The 14,158-nt window shown below is 45.6% G+C and overlaps 1 protein-coding gene across 3 annotated transcripts in view; it reads right to left on the bottom strand.

Moving 5' to 3' along the window:
• Positions 1-14,158, bottom strand: part of LOC144820313 (putative serine/threonine-protein kinase pats1) — a 299,277-nt gene that overhangs the window by 39,443 nt on the left and 245,676 nt on the right. For all 3 annotated transcript variants that reach the window (XM_078677888.1, XM_078677895.1, XM_078677890.1), the window contains 3 exons: positions 13,940-14,033; positions 10,767-10,927; positions 10,558-10,678 (listed from right to left, as the gene is read on the bottom strand). In XM_078677888.1, the coding sequence (XP_078534014.1) occupies positions 10,558-10,678; positions 10,767-10,927; positions 13,940-14,033 (376 nt within the window). The remainder of the gene's footprint in view (positions 1-10,557; positions 10,679-10,766; positions 10,928-13,939; positions 14,034-14,158) is intronic.

The raw sequence follows: 14,158 nt of genomic DNA, 5'->3' as shown, positions 1-14,158 counted from the left end.
TAGGATCTATGAAGTATTCTGATTTGGATCAATCATAGTTTCGAGGATATGGCCACTTCTTTAGGGGAACCACGGGCTTCCTGTCCGTCCATGTCCCTTTGCCAGTGCCCATGGAGCCGTTGGAGGGGATCCAAGGAGTTATGCACTATTTTCTGATATGTCAGGGAGATCACTTGGCGATCCATGAACTCTGTGAGGAGTCTGTCCTCCAGCAGGGGGGTTTCAGGAAATGTACTCCCCAATGGTATGACTGCCATTAGGGCATGCCTAACCATGCCCTAATGTGGACCTGATGCAGGTCCGCAAATGGAACTACCCCTCCCCTTGTCTGGAGATCTCCCACTTTCGAGATTCATAAGATGTCCCATTTATCGAATCAGGGGCATTTTATTATGCCATTCCAGACATTTATGTACTAGATTTCGGAGTTTGATCGTTTGCGCTGGGAGGTTATTGCTTCTGGGTTTTGTGTATAATGCTCGTGTGTGTCTGAATATTCGGCAATGCAATTCTCCCATTGTACCACCCCCTCACTAACATTTACATTGATATTAGTGGGGGTTTCCCCTCCTAGAGCAAAGTCCGCACCTCAGAATCAATAGCCTGGAAGTAGGATTACCGAATCGCGTGTGGTGTGTTTTGTAGAGTGTAGAGGAAGCAGGGAAGTGCCATCATTTTGAAAAAGTGATGCACGTCCTAGTAGGAACAGCTGCAGTGATCTTCTGTGATGGAGATCACTTCAGAGGCGCGTCAGCGGTGCCTGTGGGTTATGGGCATAAAACAAGTCTGGGTTTGCAGTGACGAATATCCCCGAGAAATTAGAAGCCCTACGTCGCCACCATTGCTTCACACTCCGCCTGGAAGAACTGGGGGCGGGCCATGTAGTATAAAGATTGTGGACTTAGACCAATTTATAGAATAGTTGGAGTATTTGCCGATATTTGTGAAGATATTCATTATCCTGGCTATAGAGCGGAGTGGTGTGGCGACATATAATAAATTATCGTCTACAGATAAGGATATTTGGTCTTCTTATCCCTCTGTCCAACGAAGTCTTCGTATCAGTGGGTCACCTCTCATCCAGGTTGCCAGTGGCTGGAGAACCAGGGCAAAGAGTAGCAGCGACAGGGGGCAAACCTGCCGGGTTCCCCACCCGAGAGGAATGGTGCCTGAGACTCGTCAGGTTACCACGACCTGTGCCATGGGTGCCGTGTATAGGAGTCGAAATTACGCCAGGAATTTGGTGACAAACCCCATTCATTCTAGGACTGCAAATAAATATGGCCACTCGACTGTGTCAAAGGCCATAAAGACATACAGGGAGCGCACCACTGCGTCTTCTTGTATTGTATTCTTTCTGTCCACCACCCCATTAAGACAAGTTAAGGGCTGTGTTTCTCCCTGGCATAAAACCAGATTGGTCCGGGTGCACTAATTTGGAGATAAGCTAGATCAGTCTGGAAGCTAGCAGCTTAGCTAGTAGTTGGCTCTGCATTAAGCAGAGTGATAAGACAGTATGAGGAGCAGATCTTCGCTGGTTTACCTGGTCACTTGGTAGTACCCCTGCCCATCCAAGTACATCTTGAGAAGGTGAGGTGCCACATGAGAGGCCACTAGTTTATAAAGTTCTATCGGGAGGCCGGTTGGCCCCATCGCCTTTCCTGACTGAATACTATGAATAGCCAAGGTTATTTCCTTGACAGTGGGATCACTCTCCATGAATGCCACGTCCTAGGGAAAGCATGCAGAGAGGGAGATCTAACAAAAGGTATTTCGAGTCTTCAGCTGTGGCTGCGGTCACAGGAGTGTAGAGGCGAGCGTAGTGTTTAGCGAATGCCTCAGCGATGTCTTGAAGGTCACTCAAGGTCTCGCCAGTCTCTGTGAAGACTACGCAGACTTACCTGTCTGCACTCTCTCGCCTGCCAAGCCAGGCCAATCATTTCCCGGCCTTGTCTCTTATTTCTTATATTCTATATTGTGTCGCCGACTGCTTGGCTCTAGCCACTTCCATTGCGTGGTCTCTATATTCCTACTTTTTGAGAGTTAGTGCGTTTGGTCGTGTCTGTGCGATGGCTCGTCAGCCGAGCTTCCAAGTCTAATATTGCATTCTCAACTGTCACATTCACCACCCTTTTGTCTTTTTTGTGGCCTACCATAAGAAGGGGTGTCCCTGACCACTTATTAATGTTTTTTAGGCCTCCCACAAGACCACAGTTGCACCAGTCCAGTAAGTATATGCGGAACCTTGTGGGTGTAGAGATATGCTTAGACGGGAACACTGTGTCTCCGCCACATAACAGGCCCACAGAGGGGAATGATTTGAGATTCCCAAGACCAGATTGTGTAAATCTCTGAAATGGGGAACATGATCGGACAGAGTAAGAACAAAGGCAATTTGTGAGTGACTATTGTGTGCCCCTGAGTGGAATCTGCCAGTTGTGAGTGATTGTGCGGTGGATTCATAGGGGGTGACAATCTTGAAGATGACACAGTGTCATGATGAAATCTCTTATCAGGAGTGCTCCGTCTGGCATATTTAATAGGAATCTGCTCAGGTACGGCATGGCTATGTTATGTAATGACGGTGGCATATAGACCGAGATAATATTTACTGGTTCCCCTCCCACTGCTCAGTAATTGCTGCGAATCTGCTCTGTTCATCTGCCCATGCCCAATTGATCATAAAGGGAAATTGTTTCCTTAAAAGAATACCCACTACCCTCGATTCGGAGGTAAAGCCGGAGTGCACCGCTAGTAAACAGCCCCACCTGTCTAAGCCTCTGCAGGAGAAGCCCACTAGTTATGTTTCCTGTAAGAGGGCCATGTCAGTCAGATGTCGTTTAAGGTATTTCAGTACCAACCCTCTTTTTAAATTGTCTCCAAGGCCATCAACGTTCAAAGAAAGCAGCCGCAGCCTGGGGTTATTTGCAGGGTCATGTCTCAGGGACAAGCAGTGCGATTCTCTTCCCACCCTTGATATAATGCGTGTTTGTGGGGAGATCTGGAGATGCTATCTGTTTGATGGTTTGTGACGGTGCGCAGTATAATGTTTGACCGAGGCTGGTGTTCTACATCACAGGGTGTGTTGGTTAGAAAGCTTGGCTGTCGTTCCATCCTATCTCTAACATTACAGACTATAAAAACTAAATAACTATTCCTTCTATCAAAAGAGAACTCCGACCCCCTACCTGCAGCCTTGCATGGCTAACTTAGAACTACCCGCCTCCCCAACACTGCAGAGTGCCTGTCGTCCCTAACCAACTCCAACTCTGGAGAAGATGCCCCGGCTGCCCGCCCAACCCTCCATCCCTCTACATTATAATAAACCATTGATGGTACCAATAATACGTAAGTTGTCCAAACTGCCATCGGAACCACAGTAGGCCCCTCCCGGAGTACTTCCTCATATCGCTGAGAAGTTCAGCCAGTCTTGGGCACCCCCGCAACCGACAGTTATCTTGGTGTGTAATTACGTCTCTTGATGGTTTGCAAGTGGTGTCAAGCCTCCACTGACTTAAGTGGGCAGAGTTCAAGGAGGTGGAGTTGGGGCTGGTGCCTCATCGGTTGAATCCCCCCCAATTCCCCAAGTGCCCCCTGGTGAATTTGAAGTTCTTTTGTGTTACCTCGGTCGCTTTCACCTTTCGCGCTTGTGCTAATGCCACCTACTCATCGCCATCCATCCAGCCACTCCCAAGTTTCCTCTGGGCTTGAGAAGAACCATCCGCCTCCACTCGTAGCTTAGCTGCGAAAAGCATAGCGTATTTCATCTCTTTGTCTCTTAGGGCTTTTTTGACTTCCATAACCCCTTCCGTGCAGGGCTGTTTCCCCTGCTGTGCTGGGTGCGGGGGGGCGCATACAGCGCCCCCATGCTCATGACGCGTCATGAGCTTCGGCGCTCCGGTGCTCATGACGAGCTGAGCTCGTCATGGCCACACCCGTTCCAATGGAACGCTCAGCACAGCAGGGGAATCAGCCCAGCATGCGAGCGTTCCACGGAACGGGCGAGGTCATGACGAGCTCAGCTCGTCATGAGCACCGGAGCGCCATAGCTCATGACGAGCTGACCTCGTCATGAGCACTCAAAGGGTTAAAGCTTTGCCTATGTTTTTGAACTTTGATTGTGAAGTTGGGGAAAAAGGTGATGGCACTATTTTCATAATACACCAGTAGCGCACAGCGGGTCATTTGTAGTATAACGCCTCGGTCTCTAAAGTTGAAAATGCGAGCCAGGATTGGTCTTGGGGGCGCCCCTGGCTTGGGTCGTCGACCCGGCACCGGGTGGGCCCCATTCCACAGAGAAATACTTTGAGAGGCCATGGGGTTGGAGGTGTTTGAGGACTTCCTCCATGAACAGATTCACTGCTGGCCCTTCTGCTAGTTCAGGGACCCCGATGACTCTCACATTACTGGTCGCGTTTAGCCTCAAGTGTCTTGCTGTTGCCGTGGAGTTCGCGAACTTGACATTTGAGTGCTTCGCTGCTGTGTCTTCCACTTCTGTGACACTTGTGCTCATGTTTCTGAGATCTGCTCTGACGAGTCATACCTCCGTGGTCACAGACTCTATTCACATTTCAAGCAAGGTATGTACTCTATTGAGGATGGTTATAATGTCTTGTAGGGTGTGTTCACCCTTGACAGGGGGTGTGCGGGCATCAGACTGCGTGGAATCTTGGGGGCATTCCAACACTTCTTTGTTTTTGGGCCAGGCAAATGTATCTAGTTTTGTGGGCGTTTCGAGCTCCCTTCCCAACCATCATTATGCGTTAGAGGAACTGAGGCGGCGAAATAGTTCCAGAGTCACGAGTGCCCCACCAAGGTATTCACCGCCGCCAGCCTGTGGATGTGATAGTATTCCACGTGGCCTGTCTGGTTTCTCCCGGTGGGGCTTGTGGATCGAATACCTCACTCAAGCTCTGGTATGTCCAGTCCCTATTAAGGCACCCTGTTAATGTGTCATGCACCCTTGTCTGGAGGGGGGCAGGAGTATGTTAATCACCTGTTGCTCCTGATGTGGACTGTTAAGGTATTTCGGGCAGTGCTCTAAAGCACTGCACTCCAGAGTGCGCTCAATGAGGCGATGACCATATCTAGGAGCTTTTCATGTGCCCAGTTCCTGTTGTTGATTGGAGTTCTGTGAAAGTTCCAGGGGTGATCGGTGGTGACTTCGATTTGCTGCGTGGGTCTTCTCAGCAGCCCCAAGGACTCCTATGCCCCTGCCGATCTCCTGTGTGTTGGACGGGCATAGATGCAACCGATACGGGTTTCTTCTGGGGGTGGGTGCAATTTTGGAAGTCTGGGTCTCAGCGAGAGGAGGCTGATGTGCCGCACCACTGCGCCAGAAGCCCGCCAGAGCTGATCAAGAACCAGCCGGTTCTCCTCACTGTCCAGTGGTCTGTGCTCCATCTAGCGGCCCTGCCCAGGCCACACTAGCTTCTTGGAGAGGCAGCTCGCAAGTACGTCACAACCTTTTCCTGCACGCATGTGTCGCTGCCACTCCCCACCCTCACTGCCCTCTGTTGCGGTAGCCATGCCGCCGCAGGGCTTGGCCCTGTAGTGCTAAAGGTACTCTTCTGATCTGACACCCGTAGTTGTGCTTTCAGTTAAGAAGTTCCGCTTTTTGATATATGTATGTCATGATAGTCAAAGGTCATGGGGTGGAATGTAGTGCTAGAGGCACTCTTGTGGTCTGACACCTAGTGGTGACCTTTGACTACCATTATTTTAATTGACTTTGGTGTTTTATTTGATCCTAGCCTGAATGTACGACGTCCTGCATATGCCTTGTTTCTCAAAGGTTTCTTTTTTGTAATCTTGCAGTCTTTCAGTGGGAGCTGTCACGGAGTAGGACAGCCTTGCCAAGAATAGAACGTGTGAGATGTGCATTTGAAAGCGTGAGAGAGGTGTTGAATGTACCTTTTGGTCTCGAAGTGCAGTGTTATGAGCAGTGGTGCACAAATGCGCAATGTGTTGTACATTGAGAAATGAAGTATGTGATGCTATAAGCAGCGATGCACAAATGTGCACTGTGTTGTACCTGGGGAAGAATTATTATTTTCTTACTATTGGCTTTGATATGGCCTCATGTCATCCTGAATTCTGACTCTGCCTGGCTTGAGCTTTTTCTGCGCGCACAGACACGCTTGCAAGTTGTTTAGGTTAATCGCGTTCAAGGATTGTTTTTGTGGGAGCTTGTACCCTAGAAGGGTTTCGTGAGCTTCATCAAGATAAAGGCTGGAAAATGCGAGAATGTAGAGGGGACGATGGAACTCCTTTCTGCCATGGAATGCTTGCTTGGAAGCTGGCCAATTCCAGTAAGATTCCTTTGGCATATAGGGGAAGACTCTCGAACCTTCTAGTGTGTGATTTGAGACTATAAAGCTGAGGTGGGAGCTCACTTACAGAGTAGACGTACTGCTGTAAGACAAACAGAACCAGAGTCCCGGTCGAGAGTCCAAACCAGCTGTGAACCGCCCCCCCCCCCCCACCGTGAATTGGCAAGAATGTTGAGTGTACGATCGGGTGAGGTGACTTGTTTCTGACTAGTGCCATTGTGATGCGTGGTTCCAATGGCTGTGGTCATTTGAGGTGTTTGAGTTTTGATTATTGGCATTGTGATTTGTGGCCAGCGGCTTTGACCATTTGAGGTGTTTTCTTTGTGATGTGTAAATGAGTCAGAGTGCACATCCAAAGTAATAATTTGATGTAACTAGTATATATATATCTTTCTGATCTCTTGCAGGATGTCCCATATTATTTGCTGCTTGTATTTCATATTCATGCATTTAACTGTTGCATTTACCAAGTGTGTTACTATTGCATGCATATAAATATATCCACACAAATCAGATGTTTAGGTCAGAGGATTAATCCAAACCAAATCACAACAGTGCCGCGGCTCCAATAAACAAACGTGTTTCTTCGAAAAAGCAACATACGATCCTGATACGTTTCAGAGTTATTATAAATATATATATATATGTATATATCAACCAAGAATATCTCCCAGTTTGGAGAGACGAAGAGACGCACACGGTACACAGGAAGCATATTTATTAGGCAGTATGAGGCACCTGACGCGTTTCGTTTTGCATAAAACTTTTTCAAAGGTCTTGCCTCAGTCCGTGAGAGTTCAAAATGGGTTACAGGTACGGTTTTTAACATCTATGCCAGCCCTCTAGTGAACACCCTCATTGTGGCGGTTTGCTCGGCATCATGGTCCCTGAAGTCCCACATGTGTTGTCTATCTCGTAACTCTCCTTTAAAACTTTTCCAAAAGGTTTTACCTCAGTTCAGCAGAGTGCCGAGTGGATTGCAGGGGAAGTTTTTAACAAATATATATATACATATATATATATATAGATATATATATATATCTTTGTGTATTTGAATGTGATTAATTTTGGAATCTGGGAAAGCCTTACTGTTAGAGAGCACTGCATAAATAAACCGCAAGCCTTATTCCAAAAAGAGAGTCTTTGCCTTTTGTAAAATAAAATCCTTTTCTAGGTGGTGTTGTGTTTTATGTTTCCTGCTTCGCCGTGTTTGAGCCACTGTGTGGGTGATTCTGTATTAGCTGAACAGCGAAGCAAGACAGGTCCGCTCTCCCAAAGCAGCCGTGCCTGCTGTCGGTCACCGGGATCCTGATTCGGTCATCCGCCACTCGCCCAATGTCTCTTATTTCGCCCTCACATCTTTAAGGGAAGACGTGGGCCCACCAGCTCCCGGTCTCCCCCCGACCGTAGGCCTAGTCACGTGTCTCGGGCTGCTGGCTTCTCCTGACCTCCTGGTGACTCTGGGCGATTCCTGAGGGTGTCTGGCGAAAGCTACTCTGTTTTATGTGGTACCACACACAGATTAACTGCCAGATTTATTGGGATGTGGCGGACGGTACGGGAGTTTCCCTAGATGTCAGCCATCTTGCTCTGTCATAAGCACAGGTTTTATCACTGCATTTCTGTACACTTTTTCAATTGAATGGGAATCAGAATATTGGCGAACAGAGGAGGAGAGAACCCACAATCCTGGTGTGAACTGTGACTGAGCTCCCACAAGGCCCAAACAATCAGCCCTACGAAAATAAGCTGGTTTCTGGGAAGAATCCATGGCTCACCCTTGATAGTGTAGCATAAACAGCAAGGTCTGGGAGAAAATGTATATAGAATGTGTGAAAAAACTAGATAAACAATACAATTTTGATATACAAAAAGTTCATGCTAAGCAAGCTTAACATTAAAGAGTTAGAATGTGAATAAGAAAAATGTCACAAAAGTGGATGTAGGGATCAAAAGCTATAAAGAAACTGCCACATAGGAAATCATTGGCAAAAGGGGTTTCAATGTTATGCATAGGGATCTGTGAAAGAAAAGAACCTCTGGTGGGAGACTTGTGTATGAATACAGTCGGATTCAAGATAGAGGTGGCCTGAGCAGACTAATGTTAACTGGGACTCTATTCAAGGAAGATTGTCAGCAGACGGTCAAACCTGATGCAGCATCCAACCAGGGCTCAATAAAACTCGATACAATGAATGGATGACCCCATTGTAGTCTGGAATTTAGGAAAGATAATAAAGATGATCCTCCTGTATTGAGTCTGTATGTTGCCCTTAGTCCTCCAGTAAAAGAGTTTCTCAAAGTTTTTACACAAGAAAACTGAATTGCCTCTTACAACTCCAGCCCACATTCTGAATTCCAAAAGGGTCGGAGCAACTCAGGTTCCAAGTCCTCCAGAAACACCCTATATCACCTAACAAACTGGAATTAGTTCCGGCAGACATCAGTTTCCTATGTCTTAGTATCTTAAATACAAGCCAACCCTAGGAGTGTAGTTTAACATGAGGCAAGCAGATTTCGTAGAGAGGACATTGACTCATTAAGGTGTGTGTGTGTCAAATATGAAGGGTTCAGTTCATGAGGCAACCCTCTCCAAAGATCTCAGGAAAGCAGGAATTCTTCAGAGCACCAGAGGAGTCTTCTTCCTGCTACATTTCCATACAGTGCCTCTCCATGCAGAGGGTCAAACGTGGTATTTCAAAACATTGTGAGCTCTACCCTATCTTAATACCACTTCTTAGGCTGTCCACTTCCAGCAAAGTGAGGCAATTCATGTAACGTAAATATGCTGTGTGGCAGTAAACCTATTGCAGGGTTTCGTGCTTTAAAAATCCAAATTGGTGAATCCCTGTGCAGAGCTCTCTCCCCTGCTATCCAACTACGTCATTATCCATCCTAAGTCAGCCAGTTGGGCATCAAAGGGAATCTGGCTGCTCCTCAGACAAATGTTGGCCTGAGCCTAATGCAGGGTACAGCTCAAATGAGATTCCTCAGCTTCCCTTCTGAGGCCCTTATTCTTAATACAATTTTGGGCAAAAATATAAATTTTCATCCAAACCCGAATCAAGACAACCTATTTATTACCACATGTGGCAACACCCACAGTATTCCAGGGACAAACACTCACAGTAAAAGCTTGAGGGCTTTTTTTTGCTCTAGAAAAAAAGCTAAATTATGTGTTTGTGTGAGGGAACTGGGGCAGTTTTACCAATTTCTACATGTTCTGCTCCGTTCTATATTGGCCAAAAGGCCTATGAACCCACAGTAATAGTGACATTCGGTATAACTAAGACTCCCATCCCCATCTCAGTAATACCAGATGCGCTATTACCAGTACTTGTAATTCAGAGGATGAAAGACTGCTTGTAGTCTGGACCGGTAAAGATGATATAGGTTCTATTCATTTACTAATGTCTGACTTGGAAGACTCCAGGAAAGTACTAATTATACCCTGGACATTGTACCGCCTACATTTATCAAGTGGTAAAGAGAGAGTAGTGTCATCAAAAGGTGCAAACATCATGCAAATCGAGACAGAAATATACATATAATTGAAAAACACTATAGCTTTAAACTGATAGAATATATTTCATATCTACTATTTGGCACCTGGAATCTAAATCACCACCAGTCATTCAATCTAGGTTACCCATATTTTGATAGCATTTTCCCCTTGACTGTTACAAACTAAATGTTAGATTTTATTTTATATAGTAGGAGATATGTTGTGCAGCAGAGGCTGGCAGTCTATCTAGAATCAAATGTCGTGCTTTAGAAGACCTTGACACATAAATATCCTTCACTCCTGCTTTCCAGTACTATGTTCTCTGCCGCTGCCATGGGCACCTGCACACAGACACCTGCTTTACCAGAGTGGCTATTATGGCAATATGGATTTCCCCAGACCTGCTTGTAGCAATTTTTCACCATTGCCTCTATTCATGTCATTATTCGTCGATGCTGCATCTAATCAATTATCATTTGGCACGTAATAAATGTGTTATTTTCCTATTTACTTATCTCTTCTCCTTATCTATACTGGGTTCATGGTAACATCTCTCCCAGGTTCTTTTCTGACCTATGCCACTTCATTCCTATTGATCAACATTAGCTCTAGGCCACACTCTGCTCTATTTCGTCCCTATCAACTCTAATCTACACCCAACCTATCTGTTTCTTCAACAGAACCCCAACTGAGAGGCTAATATCTCAATTTTGATCTTACCTATCTCAGCTCGGTGTTCTGCTGGGATCTTATCATAGTGGGTACCAATCAGGAAAACTCTAGATTTTGGTTTGCTGTTATTTCCACTGGTGACGCTAAGGAACCGCAACCAATACTGAATCTGCAATCAATAGGAAAAGTGTGTCAAATACACTTCTTGCTTGTACCAACCACTCCTGATGCTCTTCTCTCTTGCATATAATTTGTACCTGTTCCAACGACTTCTGCTGTTGGTCCCCCTTATGATGAATGCCATCCAGGCTGAAAAGCAGGCAGTAAATTACATTATGGCTGGTCGTGGCCAACAGCAAAGAGTGAGTGAAGTAGTACTCCATCTGACCTGCAAAGTCCCAGATTACCAGTGCCCCACCTAAGGTGAATGATGGAAAACAGATAAGCAGGTAAGCAGCTCTTTACTTTTAATTTTAGGACAAGCTCAACATCCAACAAACAGTCAGTCCATATCTACCACCATCCCTTTCATAAACTGATGTCTAGGGAGTCTCACCCTGCTATACTGGTCTCTGAAGCTGCTCTGTGAAAAAACATCAAAACAGAATCTGTCAACATGTAATGGCACATGAAAATTTACACAATTAATAGGCTGCGGGCTGGCTGGCACCATGTGAGAGGCCAACAAAACACAGCAATCCCATTAACTAGACATAGCGAGAGCTAGAGACAGAGACAGAGACAGAGACAGAGAGAGAGAGAGAGAGAGAGAGAGAGAGAGAGAGAGAGAGAGAAGTTTTCATTTCCAATTTAACAATTAAACTACATCACTGACCAGTACGTAGCCAACATTGAGCACTTATCATCGATGTAGGAGTGCCAATCTCGACAGTGACTTGGCAGTATCTGCTTGTCTCCACAAAGCCTTCCAGTCACACACCAATAACCGCCAACACAGTGGCCAATTGCTGATCTGTGAAAAACTCCACACACACAAACTTTCAACCAAACATTAATGTTCACATGCACAACATGCCTAGGCAACATACACAATGTACTCCAGACAGCTGCCAATATCCAACTACACTCTCCTATAACGCTTATAAACTACAAATACACAGTTCTACTCACACTCCTAATCGCAAAAGTCCAATTATATACCCACACACACCTCCTACTACACAATAATGTGCAGTCAAAGACATAGCCTAAGCAAACAAAGCTCTCCTGTAACATACCTACCCTGAAATTCCCAACAGTCTCCAGTCTGCATCCGCATGCACAAACACCCCTATACCACCGGTAAGTGTGCAGTGCAACACATGCCTCCAACCACACTGCAGTCTAGTTCGACATATACCTCTATACCAGTAAAAGTTCAGTACCACTCATAACTCCAGCCTTCCACAGTTGTGAAATACTGAGTAACTCTTCCACATCTACAAACACCTTAGTCCACCCTGCCGAACTAGTTACTAAAACACATCCAGTTATCTTTATTGCCACACCCAAAAAATAGAATCCATTTCCACAAACATCTCCAAAAAATTCAACAGTGCTTAGTTCCACAAATGCATCAACCCTATAATGTACTGTTTCACACACACCTCCTAACACTCAAGGTTTAACTCTATATACATGCTTCTAACTACCCACCTCTGTACAGAAGTACAGATTACATATAATATATGTACACACACACACACACACACGTTCAATGAAAAGCCACAGTTAAAAACAGAGATATAGTTCTGAAATTCAGCAGTTATGGTTAGCAATGCACATATCAAACACATAACTTGTGACACCTGAAATATCAGTCTCTTGATAGCTTTTTTTTTCTTTCGGTGCTGTTGGCAATTGGTGTTTTAAACATGAGGGAGTGACGCTGCGCTCAAAACGCCATGCATAGCTCCAACAACTCACCATTGTACAGTAATACATTTTTCACAGCCACTAGCAATACTCATCTCCAAATACACACCTAATCATTGACCAGAGTCCATATACCAGATCTAGATGTTATCTTATGTCTGTGTTTATAGAGACCAGCAGGGGCTGCTCCTCTCTTATGGTGGAAGAACGTTGTCCCATTGCGAACCAGCAGACAAATTAAAAATAACATGATAATAAAGCATTTAATACAACTTTTTATTGGAGCCACAGCTGGGTCTTGAGGGGGGGGGGCATCCTCTGAGGGACAGTAGCAGGAGGATCGGTGGGCACAGAGCACTGCAAGTGTGCATGCCGGTTTGGCAGGCCGTCTTAGGCAACCAAACCAACATGTGCACTTGGATATCTCCAGGCTGTTTCTTGGAGATATCAGCAGGGCTCAGAAGCACAGGCTCCCAGATCCTGATAGAGCGGGAAACCAGCATGCTCTGCCCAATCCCAGAGCTTCTCTCATGCTGGGGTAATACCAGTAAGAGAGCAGGGCCTGGATTGGCGCAGGGAAGTCTAGGAGCATGTGTGTGCATCGTTGGGAGCTGAAGAGGTGGCGAGGTGGGTGCAAGCTGCAGGTTAGTTTTATTTAAATTCTTTTTGTCCCACGCGCTGCCCCACCACTTTTCCCTGTTAGCAGCAGTCACTGGAGACCAGTACAGTGGAAAGGAAAACAAGGATCTATGAAGGAAGAGGAAAAATAAAAACCTAAGAGTTACATATTGAAAAGAAAAATTTTCAGCTTCCTCTGGAACACTGTGAGCCTGGTCAGAGAGCAGAACTCAAGGAGAGCTTGTTCCACTACACTTTGGCAACTGCCACAGAAAAAACCCTGTCTCCAAAGGAGACAAAATTGGTCCTGGGAATCTGCAGCAACTACAGGCCAAAAAAGCACATGAATTGTTATGAGGCATGGAGCTGGATCTTTGAGATCAAACAATTTAAATAAAACAGTTCTTAAAAGGAAGCATGTGGAGGTTTCCAGGTATAAAAAAGAATATAGTACCTTTACTTGTCTCCAGACATATGGCACACTGAGATATATTGGACTAGTTGAAGATGACTGATAGTCAAGGTGTGACAGAATCAAGGCCATCTCTACTGGTGATGTGAAATTCGGAGGCAATGAACAGGAGGAGTTTTTTCATCTGCTTCATGTGCCAATAGCAGAAGCTACCCGGTTTCAAGCTTTGTAGTACCAAGGAGAGACTGGAATCCACAAATCACTTTCACAGAGAGCTCACTCCATGTCAAAATCAACACATGCAATACTCAACTCAATTCATACTGGCTCCATTAACGCACAAGTTCATAAACCACACCTTATTTCACCAGTATCAACGTTGACATTCCTCCAAGGAGTCCACTAGCATACAAAGGTTGCAATGTGAGTGCTGAAATATGGACATTGTCCTTTGTCCAACCTGTCACACATCACCATACAGCCATTGTAACACACCTTCTCCCACCCATCCACCATCTTCTATACCTGCCAACTCAGTGTGGGTAATATCAACACCTCGTGTGGAGAGTGGCGCTTCAGGAGTCACAAAGAGATACTGAAGCCTTGGGATGATGCCTTCCTGCATGCAAAACAGAGAAATGTGTAAGGAAAATTGTAGGAAAAAAAAATTCAAATAATCTAGTGCTTTTTACCAGGATGAACAGTTCAAGTTTTGCTATCGGGGTTCCAGCTTTTTATTAAGTT

Source organism: Lissotriton helveticus, chromosome 1_1, assembly GCF_964261635.1.
Source record: "Lissotriton helveticus chromosome 1_1, aLisHel1.1, whole genome shotgun sequence".
Classification (NCBI taxonomy): Eukaryota; Metazoa; Chordata; class Amphibia; order Caudata; family Salamandridae; genus Lissotriton; species Lissotriton helveticus.
Note: the sequence above shows the minus strand (reverse complement) of the source record. Positions and strands in the feature narration are given on the sequence as shown.